This window comes from Gossypium hirsutum, chromosome D03, assembly GCF_007990345.1.
Source record: "Gossypium hirsutum isolate 1008001.06 chromosome D03, Gossypium_hirsutum_v2.1, whole genome shotgun sequence".
Lineage (NCBI taxonomy): Eukaryota > Viridiplantae > Streptophyta > Magnoliopsida > Malvales > Malvaceae > Gossypium > Gossypium hirsutum.
The window spans coordinates 4064372-4087212 of NC_053439.1; the positions used below are offsets into that span (position 1 = coordinate 4064372).

General features: G+C 31.4%; 4 protein-coding genes and 1 non-coding gene across 5 annotated transcripts; 2 read left to right on the forward strand and 3 right to left on the reverse strand.

Annotated features, from left to right (window-relative positions):
• The first annotated feature begins 4634 nt into the window (after positions 1-4634).
• On the forward strand, positions 4635-7563 carry LOC107950486 (probable glycosyltransferase At5g03795). Its single transcript, XM_016885336.2, has 5 exons — positions 4635-5401; positions 5496-5782; positions 5960-6192; positions 7030-7187; positions 7313-7563. Exons 1-5 carry the CDS (start codon positions 4874-4876, stop codon positions 7412-7414), a joined length of 1308 nt encoding a protein of 435 aa, XP_016740825.2. The 5' UTR covers positions 4635-4873; the 3' UTR covers positions 7415-7563.
• A 1600-nt stretch (positions 7564-9163) lies between these two features.
• On the reverse strand, positions 9164-9236 carry TRNAR-CCU (transfer RNA arginine (anticodon CCU)). The gene has a single exon. It is a non-coding gene; the product is annotated as a tRNA-Arg (tRNA).
• Positions 9237-10126: 890 nt separating this feature from the next.
• Positions 10127-12824, forward strand: LOC107950485 (receptor-like cytosolic serine/threonine-protein kinase RBK1). Its single transcript, XM_016885335.2, has 8 exons — positions 10127-10521; positions 10603-11004; positions 11074-11331; positions 11408-11565; positions 11633-11712; positions 11784-11922; positions 12000-12149; positions 12238-12824. Exons 1-8 carry the CDS (start codon positions 10509-10511, stop codon positions 12397-12399), a joined length of 1362 nt encoding a protein of 453 aa, XP_016740824.1. The 5' UTR covers positions 10127-10508; the 3' UTR covers positions 12400-12824.
• A 1018-nt stretch (positions 12825-13842) lies between these two features.
• On the reverse strand, positions 13843-15754 carry LOC107950484 (eukaryotic translation initiation factor 3 subunit E-like). Its single transcript, XM_041089636.1, has 4 exons — positions 15345-15754; positions 14840-15067; positions 14624-14745; positions 13843-14075 (listed from the first exon to the last, which is right to left on the reverse strand). The coding sequence occupies exons 1-4, from the start codon at positions 15363-15365 to the stop codon at positions 13985-13987; spliced, it is 462 nt and encodes a 153-aa protein (XP_040945570.1). The 5' UTR covers positions 15366-15754; the 3' UTR covers positions 13843-13984.
• A 2364-nt stretch (positions 15755-18118) lies between these two features.
• Positions 18119-21697, reverse strand: LOC121215308 (AP2-like ethylene-responsive transcription factor AIL6). Its single transcript, XM_041089638.1, has 9 exons — positions 21156-21697; positions 20487-21006; positions 20318-20400; positions 19597-19605; positions 19420-19508; positions 19259-19332; positions 19111-19161; positions 18948-19024; positions 18119-18854 (listed from the first exon to the last, which is right to left on the reverse strand). The coding sequence occupies exons 1-9, from the start codon at positions 21316-21318 to the stop codon at positions 18403-18405; spliced, it is 1518 nt and encodes a 505-aa protein (XP_040945572.1). The 5' UTR covers positions 21319-21697; the 3' UTR covers positions 18119-18402.
• Positions 21698-22841: the final 1144 nt, after the last annotated feature.

A 22841-nucleotide genomic window follows, 5' to 3' on the forward strand; every position in this document is an offset into this window, starting at 1 on the left:
TGCCAAATAATAAAGTCATCAATAAATTTCTGATTTATTATAACATGTGTTTCAATTGTACTAATTGTCGTGTAATACAAACCAGAGGAGAGTGTGGACAATTTCTCCAAAACATGATTATTTCCTTGAATTATACTCGTAATGTGAAGATATTCATCATTCACTTATCTTATTGTCTCAATATGATATTCATTATGGCGAATATCTTTAAAACTTAATAAATTTCTTTGAGACTTAGGAGAGTATAACACATCATTAGTTTGAAACTTAGTTCCTCTAGGCAATAATATATTTGCTCTTCTGAAGCCTTCTATAATTTTGGTACTACCTGATATTATACCCACACTAGCTTTTTGTATTGTCAAATGAGAAAAATATTTATTATTCTTAAGTATAGTATGAGTAGTTGCATTGTCTGCTAAGCATAAGTCCTCACCATTTATCGCTAATTGAATTTGAGAGGTATTCATATTCTTCAAAAAAAATAAATAGATGTCACATAAATTTTCAAATATATAAAAATTTTCTGTAGATAGTTCAAAACATAATACAATAACCATCAAATATTGCTAAGCATAAGTCTTCACCATTTATCGCTAAGATTTATTTTTTAATTTTGTCCATCTTAGTTATTTTGTAATAAAATTACAAAATTTGCTATCAAAACACTCAAATTTTACATGAATTACTAGTTAGAAGTTGCTGAAAAAGTCTATATAATTTAGAGTTATCAGTATATTTTTTTCTAACATATCCTCATAAGTTATTTTCTCTCCATATAATTTCAATTGGGAAGTGATTCTAAACATTGTTAAGCTATATTCACACACAGATTTAAAATCTTGTAATCTCAAATGCAGCCAATCATAACGAGCTTTAGGAAGTATTATTATTTTCTGGTGGTCATATTTTTTTTTAACTATTCCAAAGGACAAGTGGATCTTTAACAGTCAAATATTCAGTTTTTAGCCCCTCGTGAAGGTGATGGCGAAGAAATATCATAGATTTGGTCTTATCTTGACTAGATGCTCCATATCATTCATTAATAGTTTCACCAAAGCCTTTTGCATCTAAGTGAATTTCAGCATCTAACATCCAGGATAAATAATTCTTTCCAGTAATATCAAGAGCCACAAATTTAAGTTTTGCAATGTTTGACATTGATGATACAACTACAATGCAAATTTAATATAAACACAAGTAGTCCCTTAACAAACTTTCAAGCATAACATAATAGAAGAGTACTCAGGCGATTACAACAATTTAGTCACAAAATAAATTACAAGTAAATTGGCTATGTTAGAAGTTTTAACAAATTACGGGGTTAGTGGAACTTTTAACAATGCAAACATACATTGATCCAAACTAACAAAAAATGCAAGACTCTTGGATTTAAGTGTTCGTGCTCATAACGTATTATAAAACAAGAATAATGTATAAAAGATAGATATATTCTATTATTTTCATCATCAGCAGCAACAGTATATTCCTATATATATTAGACTCCATATTTTTCTAATACATAAATAGGAAAGGGGTTACAAAGAGATAAAAGATGAAGAGTTAAGAAATATGAAAGATAAAAGGTGAAAGGTTGATTATAATGAACATCCACTTAATAACATTCATAACAATTATTATTATTATTATTATTATATTTGACATATTAAAAAAACATATCATATTATTATATCTTACTATAATAATCACCAAATTAGAACAAAAAATTTCTACCCCTTTTATTTAAGGTGTTTAAATTTCAGTTAAAATTGAATTAACCGATGAAATCGAACTAATTCGATTAATCGATCTAATTCGGTCGGAGGTCGTTTAATGATTTTTTAAAAGTTTGATTATCGATTAATTCGGTTCGAAACCGGAAAATTAATCGAATTAACCGAACTTTCAAAAAACCAATATTAAAAGATTATATATATTAAGCTTAGCTAGCCCACCCAAGCCCCAACCACCAGCCCACCCAATAAACCCAATCCAATATTAAAAATCCATAACTTACTAACCCTAATCCAATAACCTTAACCCAACCCAAAAATCCCTAACCAAAAATAATAATAAAAAACACAAAAATCCCCAATCCTACAACCCTAATCACTAATCTATAAATTGAAACTCATTCTCATTCATCTTCATTCTTCATCGTCAATTCATGGAGATCTTTCATTATATAAGCAAAATCAGGTTGATGTATATAATATAAACAACACCCCTATCATCATTCATACACGTTATCCTTCTCAATTTCCCTTTTATTTTATATTTTATTTCATCTTGCTTGTTTGCTTTGTTCTAGAAACAAAACACTCTTTTTCTCTCTTTGATGACACCCATTTGCTTTGCTTCTTTTCAGACTTTGGTCCCTTTTTCTATTTAATTTTCTAGGTTTTGTTTATTTTTTCAGAGTGATATTTTGTTTGGTGATTAAATATTAAGCGATTTAAAAAACATAAAAACTTCGGTTAATTCAGTTAATCGACCGAATTAACCAAATCAATTCGGTTCGATTAATGGTTTAAAAAATTCGATTAATTTAGTTAATACTAGTTCGGTTCAATTAACCGATTGAATATCCCTACTTGAATTTGCTCCGATTTGTACCCCACTAATATTAGTGATTTACGTGTAAGATTAACTTTATGTTTTATTTTTATGTTAACACTGAAAAAAAAATTTCCTCCTAAAGTTTATCGAAAAAGATGTTTCTTTTAACTTCTGCGAATTTATTGAGATTCAAAATTTTTAGTTTTGAATTTCAAAAACTCAACCAAATTTACCTATTTCTATACCTTTTTCCTTTTACAAGTCCACACATTTAGTGGAGCCTTTACATTCATGAGATTGTCACTTAAAATGACAGTCTGAACATCTGATTAAATGGATTGAAAATTTGGCAATACTGATGTTTTATATTAATCAAGTAATTACTAAAATTTTTGAAAAAAAGCTTAATCAGAAAAGGGTTCAAATTAAAGGTAATCCAAAAAGAGTAGGCAGATTTCAAATAACGAAGCTTAAAAGAATTACCATCAGTACCGATGGTATCAAGAGTAGAACCTGAAGTGAAACATGACTGACAATAGGCATCTCCAGCATAAGCACTAGTTATAACTCCCTTCACTTTCTCCAAATCCATACATAGTGATCTTCTATCGCCTTTTAACTTGATAACCAGCATTGCCCATTCACTCTCCTCAATATAATTGGTGGGGCACAACTAGTGGCAAGCAAAAGGGGCCAAAGATTTTTGTTCGCGAAGATCACTATAACTAACTGGATTTTATCGCTCACTGTACCAACCTATGTAAAAGAAAACAATTTTAGAATGAAAGTATTGGTATAAAAATAGTGAGCATTCTTTTAAAAAAATAAGGATGATTGGATCGGTGAAATCGATCCGGGTATCAATTTAGAAAAGCGTATTAAATCAGTTGTTATAGATTCGTTGAATCAAATTTCTAATTTTTTTTATTTTTTTATAATTTTTTAATAATTTATTTAATGGAATTGAATGAACTGGTCAAATCGGTGAAATAAATAAACTGACGGTATAATTAGTTCGATCACCAGTTTAGTTCTGAAAATCTTTTTAAAAAACGTGTGCATTATTTCTTTTATACAAAATTCAAATTATTTGGGTAATTCCTTTTATACAATTTCTAAATTATTCATAATTTTTCAATTCTTAACATAAAAGGTATCACGTGCTTAATTGTATTTTAGCTCATGATTTATAGATTGGTGCGTAACAACAACGATACCATTTGAGTTAAAATTTGAGAAATCCATTGAAGACCATTATCGATTTATAAATAAATTTATATTTTATAATAAGTAAACTAAATAAAAAATAATATAAGCTTTATAAAAAATTATAAATTGTATAATAACTTTCATAACACTTTTTATAAATAATATATTTTTTTTATAATTTAAAAAGTTATTTTTATAAATAAATTATGATAAAAAATTATAACATTTTTAATGAATAACTATATTATTTTTATAATGTATAGTATGAACGCATGATTAAATTATACCTATACTTCTTAACCCATAAATTTTTATAAATAAATATATTATAATATTTTTATAATATGTAAATTAATTTTTTATAATAAACTTTTTAACCATAATTTTAGAAATTTTTTAAGATTTAAATAGTATAATTTTTAGGACTTATAATACAAGAAAATATTTTGTCATAACTATCTTGAACACTTATACATATTCATGTTTATAATATAATTTTTTAGTATAAAAATAATTTTTTAAAATTTGGCTTTGAGTGTAATTGGGACCCAATTCAGTAGAACACATGTTAACTAAATATACGATCTTGTGTAATTACAAACAATTACACCCAAATCTAATTACTAGATGACTTTTCAAACCCTATCTTAAATATTCTTAATTTGATATGTTTTTGGATTTAAATTTCATTTTACTCACAATTTAATATGTTTTCTTTTATTTTAATACCGTACATATTGTGTTACTATTAATTGATTTTAAATTTTATTTATTATTTATTATATATCATTTTAAAAATAACTTTTTTAAATACCTAATTTTTACACGCATATGTAATAATTTTCTTAGTATTGATAAAACACTCAAAAAGAAAAGAACAAAAAATACTACATAGAATATTAGTATAAGAAAATAATAATTTTTTAGTTTTATGGTCGGTAAAGAGTACAGTTTTTTCAGGTCATAATTTTTTCCCCCTTCCATAATAGCTGATTCACTCAAGTCCGCCACCCTCCACCGTACCGTCATCGTCACGCTAGAAAAAAAAGAAAGAAAGGTAAAGAAAAATATTAGCGTCGCCGGAATCCGCCGCAAGTCACCGGCGATGATAGCCGGAAAGCCACCGCTACAGCAATCTCAGCTGTTTTCTTTAAAGGGATCCGTTCTCACTCTCTCTATTCTGACCCTAATTTCATTCACTTACTTCTCCTTCAAATCCCTTCGTCCTCCTCTTCCGTTCTCCCCTCCCACTCCTCAGATCACTCTCCTCCCTTCCTCCGCCGCCGGCACCAGCACCACAACTCCTTCTCAGCCTCGTATCGTCGCCGAGAAAAAAGAAGGCAATGTCGGCGAAGAACAAGAAGACAACGACGACGATTTTTTTACCGATATTTATCACTCTCCGAAGCTTTTCAAGTTGAATTTCGAAGAAATGGAGAAGAAATTCAAGATCTACATTTACCCCGACGGCGATCCGAAAACTTTCTACCAAACTCCCCGGAAACTGACCGGTAAATACGCCAGCGAAGGTTACTTTTTCCAGAATATTCGCGAGAGTCGGTTTCGTACGGAAGATCCAGATCAAGCTCACCTCTTCTTTATCCCAATCTCTTGTCACAAAATGCGCGGCAAGGTATACATTATCTTCTTCTTCTTCTTTTTTTTAAATTAGATCTACACAAATTAGTTAATTCAGAAACTTATTTTCATTGAAATTATTAATGCAGGGAACGTCGTATGAGAATATGACAATAATTGTTCAGAATTATCTAGATGGTTTGATAGCTAAATATCCTTATTGGAATAGAACACTAGGTGCCGATCATTTCTTCGTTACTTGTCATGATGTCGGTGTTCGTGCAACGGAAGGGGTTCCATTTCTTGTAAAGAACGCCATTCGTGTTGTTTGTTCTCCGAGCTATGATGTTGGGTTTATTCCACATAAAGATGTTGCTCTCCCTCAAGTTTTGCAGCCCTTTGCTCTTCCTGCTGGTGGAAATGATGTTGAAAATAGGTAGAAATGAAATCCTCTGTTTTTACATATGGATGTTATATTCAATGCGTTGTTATTTTGTAGAATAGCTTGTATTCAGTGGTTATAAATACGCACTTGTTAGGGAAACTATTTTGTTTTAATTGTTGGGAATATAAGTTTGTAGCTTCATAATGACTAAGAGGCATGTTTTTGTAGGACGTCGCTTGGTTTTTGGGCTGGTCATAGGAACTCGAAGATTAGGGTGATACTGGCTCGTGTGTGGGAGAATGATACTGAGCTTGACATTTCAAATAATAGAATAAGCAGGGCTACTGGACATTTAGTGTACCAGAAGAGGTTTTATAGAACTAAATTCTGCATATGCCCTGGTGGCTCCCAGGTCAACAGTGCTCGCATAACTGATTCAATCCATTATGGATGTGTTCCTGGTAAGCATTCTCAAGTGTCGACTTCTTGTGATTGATACAATGAACAACGTTATAAGAATTTCTATTTCATTTGTTGCTTTTGTTTGGTTAGTGGTTTATGTGGACTGCTAAGTTATAGGATATGCTAGCTATAATAGAAAGGACAATCCTAGAACTACAAATAAAAATAGGAGTGATTATTTTTAAACAAAATACACAAACTGAATAAGCTTATCAAATTGGCTATTAGCTATGCTTTAGAGGAGGCTATGAGACTCCAATTTCATGACATAGATTCCAGATGTACTAGTGACAGAATTGCTCTTAAAGGCTGGACATATGTAAGAAGGTGTGCTTCTTTTAGGCACCCCTTTGGAGTGCAGAAAAAGTATTACATTTTTATTCACATAAAAACCTGGGAATATCTCTGTTACTTTCAGAGATAGTGTGAAACTTGGTAGCTTCCCAGCATAATCCGAGTCTGATGATTCTGTAGGCTGTAACAAAGTATGAGTCAGATTCAATCTTACCTAGTTTTCAGCAGCTTTAATATCTCCTGGATTTTATTTTTCTTAAGATTTGGACATAAGATTTTATCCATGACTATACCTTGACTGTATCATATCTATCAGAACACGAGATGCATTGTCTGTTATCAATAATTTATTGTGGGAAGATTTGTGAAACTTAAGAATTAGTTTGGAGTAAGGGCTTTAGTATTTTCTACGGATCCTCATTTTGAGGCACAAGTTTTTGCACACTGCTGTGCATTTTTATTTTCCATGTCAACAGCTGAACCAGAGAGAGAGAAATGATTAAAAATGTTTTCCTTAACCTATTTGGCTACTTTTGTTGCAGTAATATTATCCAACTATTATGACCTGCCATTCAACGACATTCTTGATTGGCAAAAATTTGCTGTCATCCTTAGAGAGAGTGATGTTTACCAGCTGAAGCAGATCCTGAAGAGCATATCCCATGAGGAATTTGTTTCACTACATAACAACTTGGTTAAGGTAGTCGTCCTTTCTGCAATACTATTTCTTTTCTTTTCTCACTAAAATCGAAGTTCATGTAAATAACAATTTGCAGCAGTACTCATTGATGAGAATTTCTGATGCTATTTATCTTCTTTTACCAGGTTCAGAAGCATTTCCAATGGAATACACCCCCGGTAAAGTTTGATGCATTCCACATGGTTATTTACGAACTTTGGTTGCGCCACCACGTAATCAAATACTAAAATTTTGTTGATTTATTTAGTTAATGTAAGTTCTTCTTCACTTTTATATATGTTCAAAGGTTGATTTCTATTTTCTAACAACCAAAAGTTTGTATTTTATGTGCATACTGCTCAAAATTATTAAGTCCCAAAGATCAACTATTTGTTTATTCTTCCGATTACTCTTTTGCATTTTTGTACAGACTGCTTCACTTTATATGCAGACATGATGAAGATAGAGTTGGTTTTGTAAACAATGTTATTCAAAGGCATGTATAACTCAAATTTAATTATGATTTTTTAGGTTAATGGCCAAAAAATAGTGATGTCTATGGTTATGGATTATATCTGGCAATTTATGTCATGTTTCATGTTTGTGATGCTTTTTTTATCATCATCATATTTAAAGTGTTCATTATAGAAAATATTGACATGAATGATTTTTGTTAAATAGGTTTTGACACAATTGTGTATTCTTGTCTATGTTTATGTTTATGTTCTTTTTTTCCATATGGTGTGTGTTTTGTTTTGGTTGTTTTATCTTAATCGTGAAACATTTATTAGATGGCATTCATTATTTTTAAATTCGAATATTATAAGAATAATTTTCAGTTGCTTTATATATATTAGAAATTGTGGGGTTGGATTGATATCATTTGTTTTTAGGGTGAATATTTGATATGATATGTATCTGCTTTAAAAAATTAACATGATTTTTTTAAATATTTATTTTTTAATATCTTTTTATATTCTGATAGGGTATTTTTTAACTTCTAACTTTATTTGTGGAGTTTAAAAACTCTATTGTCAGTGTATCAAATATTTTTCATAATTAAATAATTAAAAAGACACTTGGCATCATTTTAGATTGGCTTGTGGAGTTTTTTTTACTTGCAGTGGATAGTATAATTACTTATTAATAATAGGGAAAATATTTGGTATATTACCAATAGAGTTTTTAGATTCTGGTCAATATATAGGGGTATAGTAAAATATTTAAAATAATAAAAAAAATTAATTTTTTAATGCTGTTTGTGGAAAAAAAATCGTGCACTACCAGTTTACTAATATTAATCTTAATAATAACATTATTTAAATGAATGTAAAAATTAAAAGTAAATCTTTGATTGATGATAAATTTAAAGGTTTATCATAATCTTTATTATTTTTTAAATAAAGAGATTAAAATACATTTAAATAATGACTTATTTTAAATGTGAAAAAGTATTTTATAGTTTTACTAATTAAATTAATATTCGGTTGATTCATGACATCAATTTAATCATAGAATTAAATAATAATACATATTATTAGAATGATCAAGCAGTTGCATTTCTGCGTATGATCAAGCTGAAATGTTCCAAAAGTATAGAGTTAATTACTCTAAACGTCCCTCAACTATGACATCATTTTAAGTTGGTTCAATAACTTTGAATCATTTTAATTGTATATATCAAAAAGATTATTTTGTTATTAAAATCGTTAATTAACTATTAAATGATACATTTCGTGTCATAATTTAAAATAAAAATTAAAAATTGAATATTATAAAAGTAAGTGTTTTCAAAATCTTAGTTTTAAAGTTTTCATGTTAAAGTTTTATTTTATTTTTTAAAATTTTTACTTTTAAAAATAAATATGTGACTTAATTGATATATTATTAATAATTTGAAAATCAATTTAAAATAAAAATTATAATTTAAAAATATTTGGTGCAATTAACTCAAAATTTAATTACATGATTTTTTTAATCATATCCAAAAAAATTTACGCGCCAGGTAGGGGTCGAACCTACTGCCTTCTGCTTAGGAAACAGACGCTCTATCCACTGAGCTACAAGCGCCAGTTGTAATCTTTATACTACTATCATTACTTAACTGTAGATCTCTGTCCTTTTTCTTTTTAACTTTAAACTTACATTTAACAATAAAAAGAAAGTCAGAAGGAAATTACATAAAAAGAGATGGGCTCAAAAAACTGAGATTCATTCTGAAGTGTGATTATTTTAGTGCAAAATATTATTCTCTACGTTTGACTTGAGTTTGGCTAAAACTACCATACTCCATAAATTATTGCAGACGTTTTTATATTAATAAACGAATTATAATTTAATATTTTTATTAAAAAATAAGTAAATTAGTTATTATGTTTTGAAATAAAAAAAGTAAATCGATCATTTTATTAAAAAATTATCTATTTTTAATATTAAAAATTAATTCATATACATCAAAATAAAATGCATATGCCACACCACGTGTAATTATTTAATTATTTTATTAACTACCTTAACTTTTAATGATTAAAAAAAATTAACAAAAATATCAATTTTATCCAATATTTTACGGGATATGGAATCCTCAGCAAATAAATAAAATTCCTAAATTCCATAATACCTAAATTACTCTCATATAAGTTTACAAATTACCAACCGTTGGTCGGTTCGTTACTCTGCTTTTCAGAAGCGTAAAGTGTTAGTTGCGTGTAAATCTCGAGCGCCAAAAATCAACGGTCAAGATTTCATCAACACATGAATATCGTTAATTATTTAATTTTTATACTTTAATTTAACATAGTTTAATCATTTTACTTCTTTTTCTAATATCGTTATCTAAAATTATTAATTATTTTAGTTAAAACAAGAATCAAATTTAGTAATTTTTTATTTTAATGGATATTTAGAAGGAAAAGAAAAAAGAGTGTATAAATATAGGAGAAATTCCAAAACAATTTCATGAAGCTTGTTGTTAGCAATTGCTTTGATCTTCCCTAAGAATAACCAATTTCCAAAGATAAACCATTATTTTTCTTCAAATCCACTCTGTATATCTAAAATTCCATTGGTTAATAATCATCCTTTTGTAAAAAAAATTGGGGATTGGGATTTGTAAATCTCCACCCTCAAAACATGAATATGGAAGAACTTTAGTTGATTCATTCTATTGTGGGGAGGTGGAATAATTTTCAACTTTTTTTTTCATTATCCAAGAACTTTTCAAGTTTAATGTTGAAGAGGAATTGAAAAAAAAAATCAAAACCCAAAAAAATTCATAAAAAACCCAACTTTTTTCTTCTTTCTTTTTAGGAACTTGAAAAGCCTTGGATAATAATAACAATAATGGCTGCTGAAGGTATTCAAATTTGCTCTTTTTTTAATAAAAAAAATGGGTTCTTTTTGGATAAAGATTTTATTTTTCTTTTTTTAAATGCAGGGATAAAATCAGACAAGGAATCTCCAAGGGGTGTATTGGAAAACCCTGGGGTTGGATCAGATTCAGATAGCAGCACTTGCAGCAGCAGCAGTTCAAGCTTGAGTTTACAAGAGAAACCGGTTCCTTCTTTATCTTCTTCTTCTACATCCAATAAGAACAACCTGGATTTCAATGGTTTACAATGGAAGAGTATATTTGGGACTTTCAAGAAAAAATCCCCCATAAGTTTCTCAATCTTCCCTTTGGTTACTAGTTATGAGATTTCTAGGAAGAATTTTATGAAGAAAATTGCTAAACTTTATGGTTCTGAGGAAGATGATGATTGTATCCCACAAGTTAAACCTTCATGGAAGAATTTTTCTTACGCTGACCTAGCTGCTGCTACTGATAATTTCAGTCAAAGTAAGCTATTTTAATTAATTTACATCATTAATGAATGATTAATCCCCGTTTTTGTTTTTTGTATTATAGAGAATTTGCTTGGAGAAGGTGGAAGTGCTGAAGTGTATAAAGGGGTATTATCTGATGGTAAAGTTGTGGCAGTGAAGAAGTTTATTAAAAATGACAAGGAAACTGAAGAGAGAGCCGGTGATTTATTATCGGAACTCGGGATTATTACGCATATTAATCATCCGAATGCCGCTCATTTGATCGGTTATAGCATCGATCGCGGCTTGATTTTAGTCCTCGAGTTTTCGCCTCATGGCAGCCTCGCTTCTGTGCTTTTTGGTAACCATCTGTGATTACCATTGCCATTGCCAAGCTCTGTTGGAGACTAATGAGGATATTGTTGATGCATTTGCAGGTTCAATTGAGCAGTCCCTTGATTGGAAGAGAAGGTTTAAGGTTGTTCTGGGGATAGCCGAAGGATTGAAATACCTGCATCATGAATGTCCGAGACGGATTATTCATCGAGACATCAAAGCGTCCAACATATTGCTCACCGAAGATTACCAAGCTCAGGTACTTCCGACATGCACTTGATGATTATTTTTCATTCAATTGGCTCACATTGGCATTTCGTTTATAGATATCCGATTTCGGTCTTGCGAAATGGCTCCCGGAGAACTGGGAACACCATGTTGTCCACCCCATCGAAGGAACATTCGGGTAATACCATCCATCGTCTTTTAAATTCTTCAGTAAACTTAGGGTCATCATACTCATAACGTTGCCTTCAGGTATTTAGCTCCAGAGTATTTCATGCACGGAATTGTCGATGAAAAAACCGATGTATTCGCGTTTGGAGTTTTATTATTGGAGATATTAACAGGTCGCCGTGCCGTCGATTTATCGTCGAGACAAAGTCTTGTCATTTGGGTACACCTTCTCCACTTAAAATATCATCAAAACACGATACATAAACAAAGGAACTTAATCTCATTGTCTTGTAACAGGCAAAACCACTTCTTGAATCAAATAATGTCGAAGAATTAGTAGATCCTAGACTTGGAGACAATTATAATCCAACTGAACTAAAAAGAGCAATGCTAACAGCTTCTCTCTGCATTAGCCACTTATCCACCATGCGACCGAGCATGATGAAGGTAAACATAACATCGATACTAACATGTTGTTCGATGTCTCCCACCCGGAAATTCATGCCGATTACCTTTTTCTTTTTCTTTTTTTCAGGTCGTAGATATGCTTAAAAACGGAGAACAAGGTCTTCTAGAGTATCAACCTAAGTCATCCGGAGAAAAAGCGATGATCATAGACAACTGTGACTCCCAAGCTTATAATCGAACCAGCTACCAAAATGACTTAAACCGTCATATGCAGCTGGTTATGGAGTAAGTAAGGATTGATGTTGCTGCTGCTACTAATTTTTTTGTTAGTTGTTTGTGTGAGAAAAATTTCCGAGCTGTACAGAGTATAATGTCGGCCTCGTCGATAAAAAACAGTGTTCTTCAGGATATTTTTTTTCTTTCAGCTTTTACTATAAAACTGGCTTTTAATTCTTCAAAAAAACAACCATTTGAGAAACCTGCAATGATCTCAGAAGAAAATTATATCAGAAAAATCCATATGCAATGAGGTCAAAATATTGTACTCATTTTTCTTTTCTTAAAAAAAAAAAAGATTAGTTCTTGTTTCTCAAAGAATGTAACACCTAGCATATAAGATTTCGCAGCAACAACAACAAAAAAAAATGTAATTCGTATCGTTACCATATTTTGTCTGGGTCAAACTCGAATCGGGTGCGAATTTCATTTTTTTTATTATTATGTCATATGTTTATTAATTTATTTATAAATATTATTTATTAGTACTACAATTTGTTTTCTTAAAAAATTTAGGGCACGTTTGGTTCGTTGTATTGGATTAGAGGTGTATTGGATTAGAGGTGTAATAGCAAATCAACTGTTTGGTTGAATGTAATGGAATAGAGGCGTAATAGTAATCTTGTGTTTGGTTGAATGGAATAGAGGTGTAATAGCATAATGGAAAAAACTAAAATGACTAGAATACCCTTAGCATAAATTTGTTTAGGTAACTGATTATTGTTATTGTTATTAAATTTTAATAAGATTATTAATATAAATAATAAATAATTTAATCATATTTTAACATAATTATTATTAAATATATTTTTTTATAATATATAATTTGATAAAATATATGAATTTATTAAAATTATAATATATAATATTATAAAATATAATTTAAAATAATTATTATTAAATATAATTTAATAAAATTCTTAGTATTAAATATTCTTATATGAATTTACTAAAATCATAATATATAATACTATAAAATAATTATTATTAAATATAATTTAACAAAAATATATAATTTAATAAAATTAAATATTCTTATGATTGTATCAACAAACTTCATCAATTTCTTCTATCAAATATTAAAATATTTGAACTTGACTTTGAATAATGATTTTATGATTGTTACTTTACCATCAGCATCCCAAGTTAAATTTACTTAACAACATAATGAATTAGGGTTTTTCTTCATATTCCCAATTATGTATTCTGTTTCCCAATAATGAATTATGTATTCAATTTCATTTTTGTTTCTAGATTTGACTTGCAGCAATTTTGGTCTTCAATGTTGTTTTCTTCGTTTATTTTAACTTTTTTTTGTTATATTTTCTGTAGAAAGATGGATTTTTTATGATTAAACTTTTAGACATGTTTATTTTCAATTTTTTCCACGAGCATTTAGATAAGAAAAATATTAAAACTATTCAAAAGTTACTTGTTTGCTTCAAAACGAATTATATAAGGACTAAATTGCTCATTTTTATATTAGAGGACCCAATTTGCTCTTGAATTTCTAATAGTTTAACCAACAAAAGTCTTACATGACCTAACAAAAAACCTCTCCAACTAAATTGCACGCATAACTTGTTTAGCAAAGTTCATTATATTGTGATACAAGAAAACTGATCTGAGGCAGTACATGAACTGTCCTCTTTCTCTTCCAATGTTCGGCACAACTCATCTACTTCTTCCCTGCATTAGTAAACTGATCACTTAATTTGCTTATATAAAATTCAACATGCAAATACTATACACATTCTCTTAGACATGCTAAAGAGTAAAGACTTCAAAACATGGGGCATATACCATATACACACTTCTAGACATGTTCATTAGTGGTTTAACACTACTTTCTTTGTTTTTGGTTTGATTGCAGTTCTTTATGGGACACATACTTTCTTTGTCAATGCAAAGATATCACCTACTTTAGCCTCAAATCTTTGAACAAACATTTTGCAAATTACATGGCAGGCAGTGCATTAACTTTTCATATTAAAAAAAACCATGCAAATGATAAAAGAAATCCACAAAGTTTCTAAACATGTTCCATTCCAACACAATCAAAACCGAAGCATGTGAACATAGCAGGATCTTGAAACAGAAGTAAGTCATGGCATAAAAAGACAGGAAAATGCACAAAGAACAAATAAGCGCAGATGTGACTACCACACAAATGATGCAACTAACAACATCAGTAACAAAACATGGAAACCTTAAGTTTAGTTGTTAAAGTGACATACTTGTCTTGATTAAATAGGTCAATGATCTGTGTTCTTCCATTGTCATGGTTGAAAAAGATGAAGAGGCTCCAATGCATAAGCCATATTCTACTCTGAACTTGGTTCAAAGGTGATGAGAAGCTCTGCAGCAAAAAGACCAATAAATGAGTCAACGAATAATCGGAAAGCAAATTGTCAAAATAAAAACCGAATAATCAATGGGGATATAACCAAAACCTTGGAATCGATTATTTCTTTCAAACGATTAAGTTCTTCAAGAGCAATATCCCAGTTTTGCATCAGTATCTCGGCAGCAAGCTTCCTCCACAATGCACTCAAGCTCCTTTCGCTGTTAGTACATAAAGCCCGATACTGATACAGATAGTCAGCAGCACCAGAGTAGTTGCCACACTCAAATTGGAATTTTGCATACTGATATAATGCCTCTATTTGATCTGGACCAATCTGTTAAAAAAATAATTTTATCCACCATTAAATTAAAAAAAACTTCAATTAATTCAAACCCAGGCAAAATCAAAACTGTAACAACAAAGAGCATGCTAGAATTTTAGCACAAGAAAGCATATGCATCTATTTGGTTATTCTTTATACTTTCCTTAAAAATCACATAATGTTATGACTAATACAATTTCACACTTGAATGGGTTATTCACTAAAAATCAAGAAGGGGTTAAAATAACATAAAAATAACCTTAAATTCATGAAAAAGGGGGGAACAGACCTGGTAGCGGTCATTAAGCATCTGGAGATTATACTGTTTATCAGCACGCAGTTCCTGAACAGCGTTAGCGTTTTACAAGAAAGTAACGAGAGGAGCGGCGGCATCTTCCAAAGCTTTGAGACGAGCGACAACCTCGACTCTCCTATCGACCATGTCCTGAGGGACATCATCGGTGCGGTACAGGCTCTTATGGAATATTTGTCTTGTTCAAAAGCTCGATCTTTGCTTTCAAGATCTGTTCATCTGGGTATAGTTGTCGCTCTTACAAGAACTCCAGCAATGGTTGTAAAGTAAAAGAAAAGAAAAGGTTGAGAGACAGAGGGAGCAAATCGGTTGAGCAAATCGACAGAAGGCAGAAGGAAGGAAGAGGAGACGCAATAGGAAAGCCAATCAGGAGGGTAAAACAGAGAGGGTAAACGAAGCAGCACCTAAACTGAGCTTTGGGGATGTATTACAAATCGGTGAATTTCACCGATTAGGTCAGGAATCTATTACACCCGTAATAGAATGATGATTAATCTGATTGAGTTGTGGGGCAGTATACAGTGGCGAAGCTAAAAAATTTATTGTAGGGCATCGGAATTAAATTGTATATTTTTATGATAGTAAAAATATAATTTTATTATTTTAATAGTCTATTATATATTTATAATTTTTAAGAGATTAAATTAATTTTTTATTATTTTAAAAATTAAAATGTAATTTTACTATTACTAAATTAAAATTTTATAAATTATAAATGACCTAAATGAAAAATCTCTTGGCTCCTGGCAATATACTAATTTTAAATATTGAAATAGTAGGACAGTGTACAATTTTTAAATATTGGAACGATGAATAAGAGGATGTAATAATAAATTGATATTAGTTAGAGATATTGTTTCATGAAATTATATCGATAACTGCTCTAACGATTTATGAAAACTAAATTAAGTTAAATTAATATATAAGCTATAACATGATACATTAGATCAAAATTCATAAAGGAAATAAATTGAATATATATATGTCTTCTATGAAAATTCATACACAGACGAAAAGAGCATTTTTGAAGTCCTTATACTCATTATGCCTAGCATTGAATAGACCGGGTATTCACCCTATCAATATTTCAAATCAATGATGGGTTCGATTCAGATCTTGCCTAAACAGCACCCGAATCGGACCGAACCATTTGTCAAGCTATTGTTCTCTTATTTTGTTCCTTCAAAATAATGGAGTAAGACATTGATTTCTCGCCAAAAGATCAATTCTTTTGTCAAATTTTTCCCCTGGAATTGGTGTGACAAAGACATGAAAAAATAATTTTATATGATATCAGATTATTAAATGAAACCATAATTAATGTGATAGAAAAAGTCTACCTAATAATTTCATTACACAAATCAAAAAAGATGGAACTATCTGACAATCCCTCGCTGTATGTAAAATAGTTTCCAACACCTTTCCGCATAATCGACAATGCTATTCACATGAAATACCTTCAAGGGCAAAGCTAAAAGAGATAAACAAAAGCAAAATTGATTCTACGTCTTCTCAATATCAATCTTAACAGTCGTCTCATAATTTTTTTTAGCAATCAAGATAGTATCAATAATAAAGCTGACTTGTTTTCATAATCTTCCTCAATCCGTTGGAGTACAGTTTTAGTGACGAGTTGTAATGGAGTCGTGCAAAAGCTCATAAGCTTAAACTGAGTTAAAGATTCAAGCGCCGTCGTCATTGACACCATAAGCGTGTAATTAAGTTCTGGGTCCAGCCCAACCCCGTAAAAGACAGAGTATAGTGTTCTATAGAAAGAGTCGCCCAGCAAATCCTATCTAAACAACTGTGCCTAAGACTCAATAACTCCAGGCTCTTTCTAAAATGAAGTTTTAAAATATAGAATCTCAAAAAGAACAAAAGGATAAATGACACAAGGGTACAAATGGTCAAAATTGAATGGGGCAGAAAAGTTGGAAATGTGCACCTTCTGCTGCTTTTTACCCCCATTCTTTTCAGACTTGTCATGTCTTTAAACCCCTTTATATATTTTGTTTTTGGTCCTCACTCACTTTTGCTATAAGCCTACAACCAAAAAGCCAATTAATTAATCATATATGTTTAAACAAAGATTAATTAATCCTCCTTTTCAGCTTACCTGCTCCAAGTTTAGATGATTAGGTACAAAATCAAGCATCCATGTTCTCATTAGAGACCAAGTAATGAATGAAAAAGATTATGGCATTGGCAACTAAGATTTTTACTTCATGATAGGGATAACAGAAATTGGTTGGAGAAATTTTACCCAGAGGAGCAAAATGGATTACTTTTTGGATAATAAATATAAAGTAATTGTATCCAAAAATATAAAATAATTGTGATAATTGCTCAACTCGCTCTATTATAATTAAAACTTAATTATGTTCAAATCTTTTTAAAAATTTATATTTAAATATTCACCTATTTTTAAAAAAATAAAAACAATAATGGAATAATGTGAGGCGTCAATAGAAATAGTGAAACAAGACGGGAGGCGGAGAAAAACAGGCTCGTTGTGAAGCACTGATAGATTTCACAACACCAACCCTAGCCTTCTCCATTGCCATCCCTAAACGTTAAACTACTAAATTTCATTTGATATTCTCTGTGGCATTCTTCATTTTTGTGAGTCCTCGAATGGCCTGTTATTTTTTTATGATTAAAATATCCTTCATATCCATTTCTTCCCCATATATGAGGACTTCCATAACGACTCATCCGCAAAATTTGAACCTTGGAGCCAGTGGTTCGACTTTGATGAAAACTTTGGAAGACATTTTTTCGCAAGAAAATGGAATTGATTTTGCCTATTTCAGCATGTCTCTCATCTCTAACATATGAAGATAAGATACTTTACAAAATCCAGCCTTCAAAACCAGAAAAAAAAAACCCTCAACCCAAAAGGTAGATCAGATTGGTGATGGTTAGATTATGGGGTCAGCTGGGAAACATGGTTGCTTCTTGCTACTAATGTTAGCTGAATTGCAAAACTACTCCTTGTTAAATAAATAAATAAAAACCTGATTTATGGGTCATTTCAGTAAGACTGGTGAGGCCATAAGAAAAACTGATCCGCTGTTGGTTGCGACATTAAGGTCGTTGGAGTTGTGGTCATCGTTGAGGAAGAACCGGGGAGATCAGAGATGCTGATATTGGAAGCCTGAAGGTGGTGGTAGAGATTATGCTGATAAAATGCCGCTGCATCAAACGGGATTCCACAAGGGATAGTAGATATCGACTGCTGCATGGGGGCAAAACTTATGTTGCTGTTAGAGCTGCACTGGGGTTGTTGTTCGTGGTTTACTACTACTGGTTTTTGCTCCGACTCGAGTGAGATCTTTAGCCGCTTAGCTGCTGCACCGATGGGGAGAGAACTCTTGGCGATTGCTTCGACGTCGTAGCGGCTCATCTCAAAGTTGGTCACCGCATTTATGCCCCTAAACTTGATGGCCGCGATATCGTAGGCCTCTGCTGCCTCCTCTTCGGTAGCTGTCATCAAACATATGATTATTATTATTAGATATCAATACTTACCCTTACAATAAGGTATCGGATCATCATCACACGCATTTGCAGCCTTACCAAAAGTCCCCAGGTAAAGGTCCTTGTTTCCAGCAACACGACCGATCCTTGCTTGCCATCGACCTTGTTGATGATGCCTGCCAAAATTAAGTTGATAATTCAAGCATTAGTCTTGGTTTGTAATAATAGAAAATAATCCGGAGTGCATAATTCAAAATCTAACCTTGTGACACCTCTGTAAATTGATGCTCCCCTTGAAAATCCGCTGCTCTTCCTATTAAATTTCAATCGAGACGAACAATACATTAAATCGCCACAATTAACCAAGAAAATAAGGAATCACAAACTGATTAAGAATACTATGCTTTTACCTCCTTAAAGAAGCAATAAATTCTTGCTTTGTCACATGTTTCATCTCCTCCAACTCTTTCGAATAGTTTGTAATCTAAACCAAGCATAAGATCGAACAATTAAACGAGTTCACACATAAAATATCATTCAGCAACAAAAAGGACCTTGAAATCATATATACCGGAAAGTTGGTGGTTGCAGTAGGACCCCAGTATTTCAGCGCAGCCAAATCGTAAGCCCGAGCTGCCTTTTCTTCTTTATCATATCCACCTGAGGAAAATTACAAAATCTCACATTATCGGCCTACAAACTTAAAACTAAATACAACAGAATATGAAACTGTATTGAGTTTTCTTACCTAAGTACACTGTTGAAAACAAATATCGGCCACGATCCCGCATTTTCATGCAAAAAAGTAGGAAAAAATTGTCAATATCAGGCAATAAATTTAGTCAAAATTTTCTGCTTCCAATCATTCATACAAAGCAATGCAAAGCCAAAATATAACAATCATTTTTTATACTGTTCAATTCTTGCACTTCACTATTATTTTACCCTTTAATTAAACTTCAAAAATTACATTAGGTTAAATATTTTAAAAAAAGTACAACTATGGCTAGATTATTAAGCTTGAGTGTGAACCAGAACATAGCCCACATTATCAGCTTTTTTAGCCAAGAGGCACTGTCAATAAGTTTAGGCTATAAAAGTGGGGGTTTCACACATACTTTTTTTTTAATCTTTCATATAAAATAAACCCAATGGGTGGTTTGGTCAAACCCAGACCTTCTCTCTCACAGACCCTGGGGACTGAACCAGTGGTGTGTGGGTGTGGGACGTTTCAAACACAGGGTGCTAAAATGGCGGCATATCTGATCAAATCAATCAAAGAACGAAAAAAAAAAAAATGTGTTTTGTTTGGCTGTAAAGAAAAAGCAATATTTGTACATTATATATAACATCAGTCATTCAATCATAAAAAAAAGGCTGACAACAAATGGCTATCATTTGAATGCATGCAAGTTTCTTTTCCCTGCCAAACAGTGTATATATAACCATATATGTATGTATTTATGTACCTTGACGCCCTTTCCGAGCTTGACCTTCTCTCCTACAGCTGTTATCCCATAGATGAGCTTCGTATCTACCCGTCCATCGGTGTCTGTATTTACCATTGCCATGTAAGTAACCCCCATTAAAAAAAATTAAAAATTTTTCGGGAAAAAATAGTAAAATGAAGTTGTATACCTGGTGACACCCCTGTAAATTGAAGTTCGCTGACCAAAAGTATCAACGATTTTCTTTGAACAATCGGAGTCAACTGAAACGACGGCTTTATTGGTGGTGGTGGTGTTAATTTCGGAGATTTGATTAACACCTAGGGATAAGGAACCGGCGGTGGGACAATTTGAGTGGCCAGGAAACTCAACAGCAGCTAACTGAGTTCGTCCCATTGAAGCTGAGTCATCAACTTCAGACCCCGAGTTAGTCGAAAACGCTTGAAACCCAGTAATGGCTTTGAGATCTTGGTGGTCGTTGAAGTAAGCAGCAGCACCGACGTGGTGGTGATCGTAGATTTGAGTTAAATGAGTTAAGGACGAGTCCTGGGTTTCGGTTTGGCTATTATCTGAATATCTAACGATTGACGAGGAATCTCCGAGGAAATCTTCTAGTTTCGGAACTTGATGATGGTGAAAGCTTGAGAGAATGGATGACTCATCGGCCGCCATGGCTGGTTGTTGAGTTTGATGTTTTGGATTCGTCCAGTCTATTAAAGAAAACCAAAAATGCACATAAAACGAGTCAACTCAGTATGCCTTTCTGGGTTTATTTTATATGTAACAGTAAACAACACCCTATATTTTCTCGGCAACCAAACAGAAACCATGAAAAGAAAAGAAAGAAAGAGAAGATTACCATTGGCATAGAAGTTATCGATCAAGTAATGAGGAGAAGCAGCAGAAGCAATAGCAGCTGAGGATCCTTCATATGACACGAACTGAGGCTCAGATGAAGACCTCAACATCTCCATCGGGGATAGTGAAAAGGAAAGCCAGTTACTCACTGTTGCTGGTGCCATTTAATACTTGTAAAAAACCAACACTAAAAACCAAAACTGTTTTTTTTCTCAGGAAACAAACAAAAAAAAACTATCTCAAACTTTTTTAACCTCGAATCATAAGCTGAGAAAATAAAACTGATCATGTACTTAATCGTTACTTAAAAACTGCCCCCCTTTACGATAATCACGAAGCTTAAAACTAAGAAAAATGGGAAAAGAATCTTTTCTAAAAGCTTAAAAAGAGGGTTAAATGCATGCAGAACTGGTCTGGGGTTTCTTTGAAATTGGTTTAGCCTTTTGGTTAAGAGAGAAAGAAAACTAGGAAAAAGGAAAATAGAGAGAAGAGGTGTTCGGGTTTTTAAAGGGATCGAGAAAGAGAGAATAAAGGGCAAAACTATTAATGCCAACTAGAGAGAAGCCGCATTCAAAAGGAACTTGTTTGAGTGATTTTTAAAATCGAAATATATATAGGTTTAATTTTCCAAAAGGCCTTCTACTCTTTGGATTTTTTTAATTTAGTCCTTTGTCGACTGAAATTAATTATTACAATCACTAAATTGAATAAACTAAACTAAACTAACCGACTAAACTTAACTAATTATTTTACTTGTCTTATATAAAAATTAAAGTCTTAAGTTTAAAACTTTTAATAAATTTCTGTTAAATTAAAATATGTGGTATTTTAATATTTCAAATAATGAGTTAAAAGATTAAAATTCAATTGATAATACACATTCAAATTAAAGAAGTCAGTTAACAGTATTATCGATCCGACCTTAATTTTTAAATTTAACAAGTAGATTAAATATAAAAAATTAAAATTTATAAGGATTCGAAACAAAATTATACCCAAAAAATTTTAACAAAAAATTAAAAAAAAAATAAGAGGCAATGTGAGGGTGACTTTTAGCTCTGCGCGGTGAAGAAAATTTGTCTGGAACAGCGTCGCGAAAGATCCGGGCTAGGTGGGTTAGAATTTTTTAGGGTTAATATATTTTTAAATTTATTTCGTTTGTATTATTTGTAAAGAGATTATATATTTTAATTTTAATGTAATGTAATGTAATGTTCTCGATTTTACACACTTGTCCGACATGCAGCTTTGTTTCCCAACCTTTTATTACCCATTGGCTGTTTCTTTAAGCGTCGGTTAGGTTTATGTATTTATTCTCCCTTCATTTCTTTTTTAACTAAATTTATTATCCACGAAAATAATATCCATTTTTAATTATAATTCAAATATTCAAATATAATTTTTACCCAAACTTAGAATATTTATAACAAAAGAATGTGTAAGACAAGCATGTCTACATTCTATATTTAGTTCAAATTAATATTATTAAGCTAAGTTGGAATGTATACAAACATTATTTATTTATTTATTTATTTACAATTTTTTCCACTCTAAAGCTTTTGATTGGAAAAAGAAAAAAAGTTTGTCTCTCGTGCCATGGCGCGCCCAAAACTATGACTCTTTTTCCAACTCCTTTTACGCCCCAATTGGCAAAACAAAGAGGAATTAGCAAAAGAATTTAATCAAA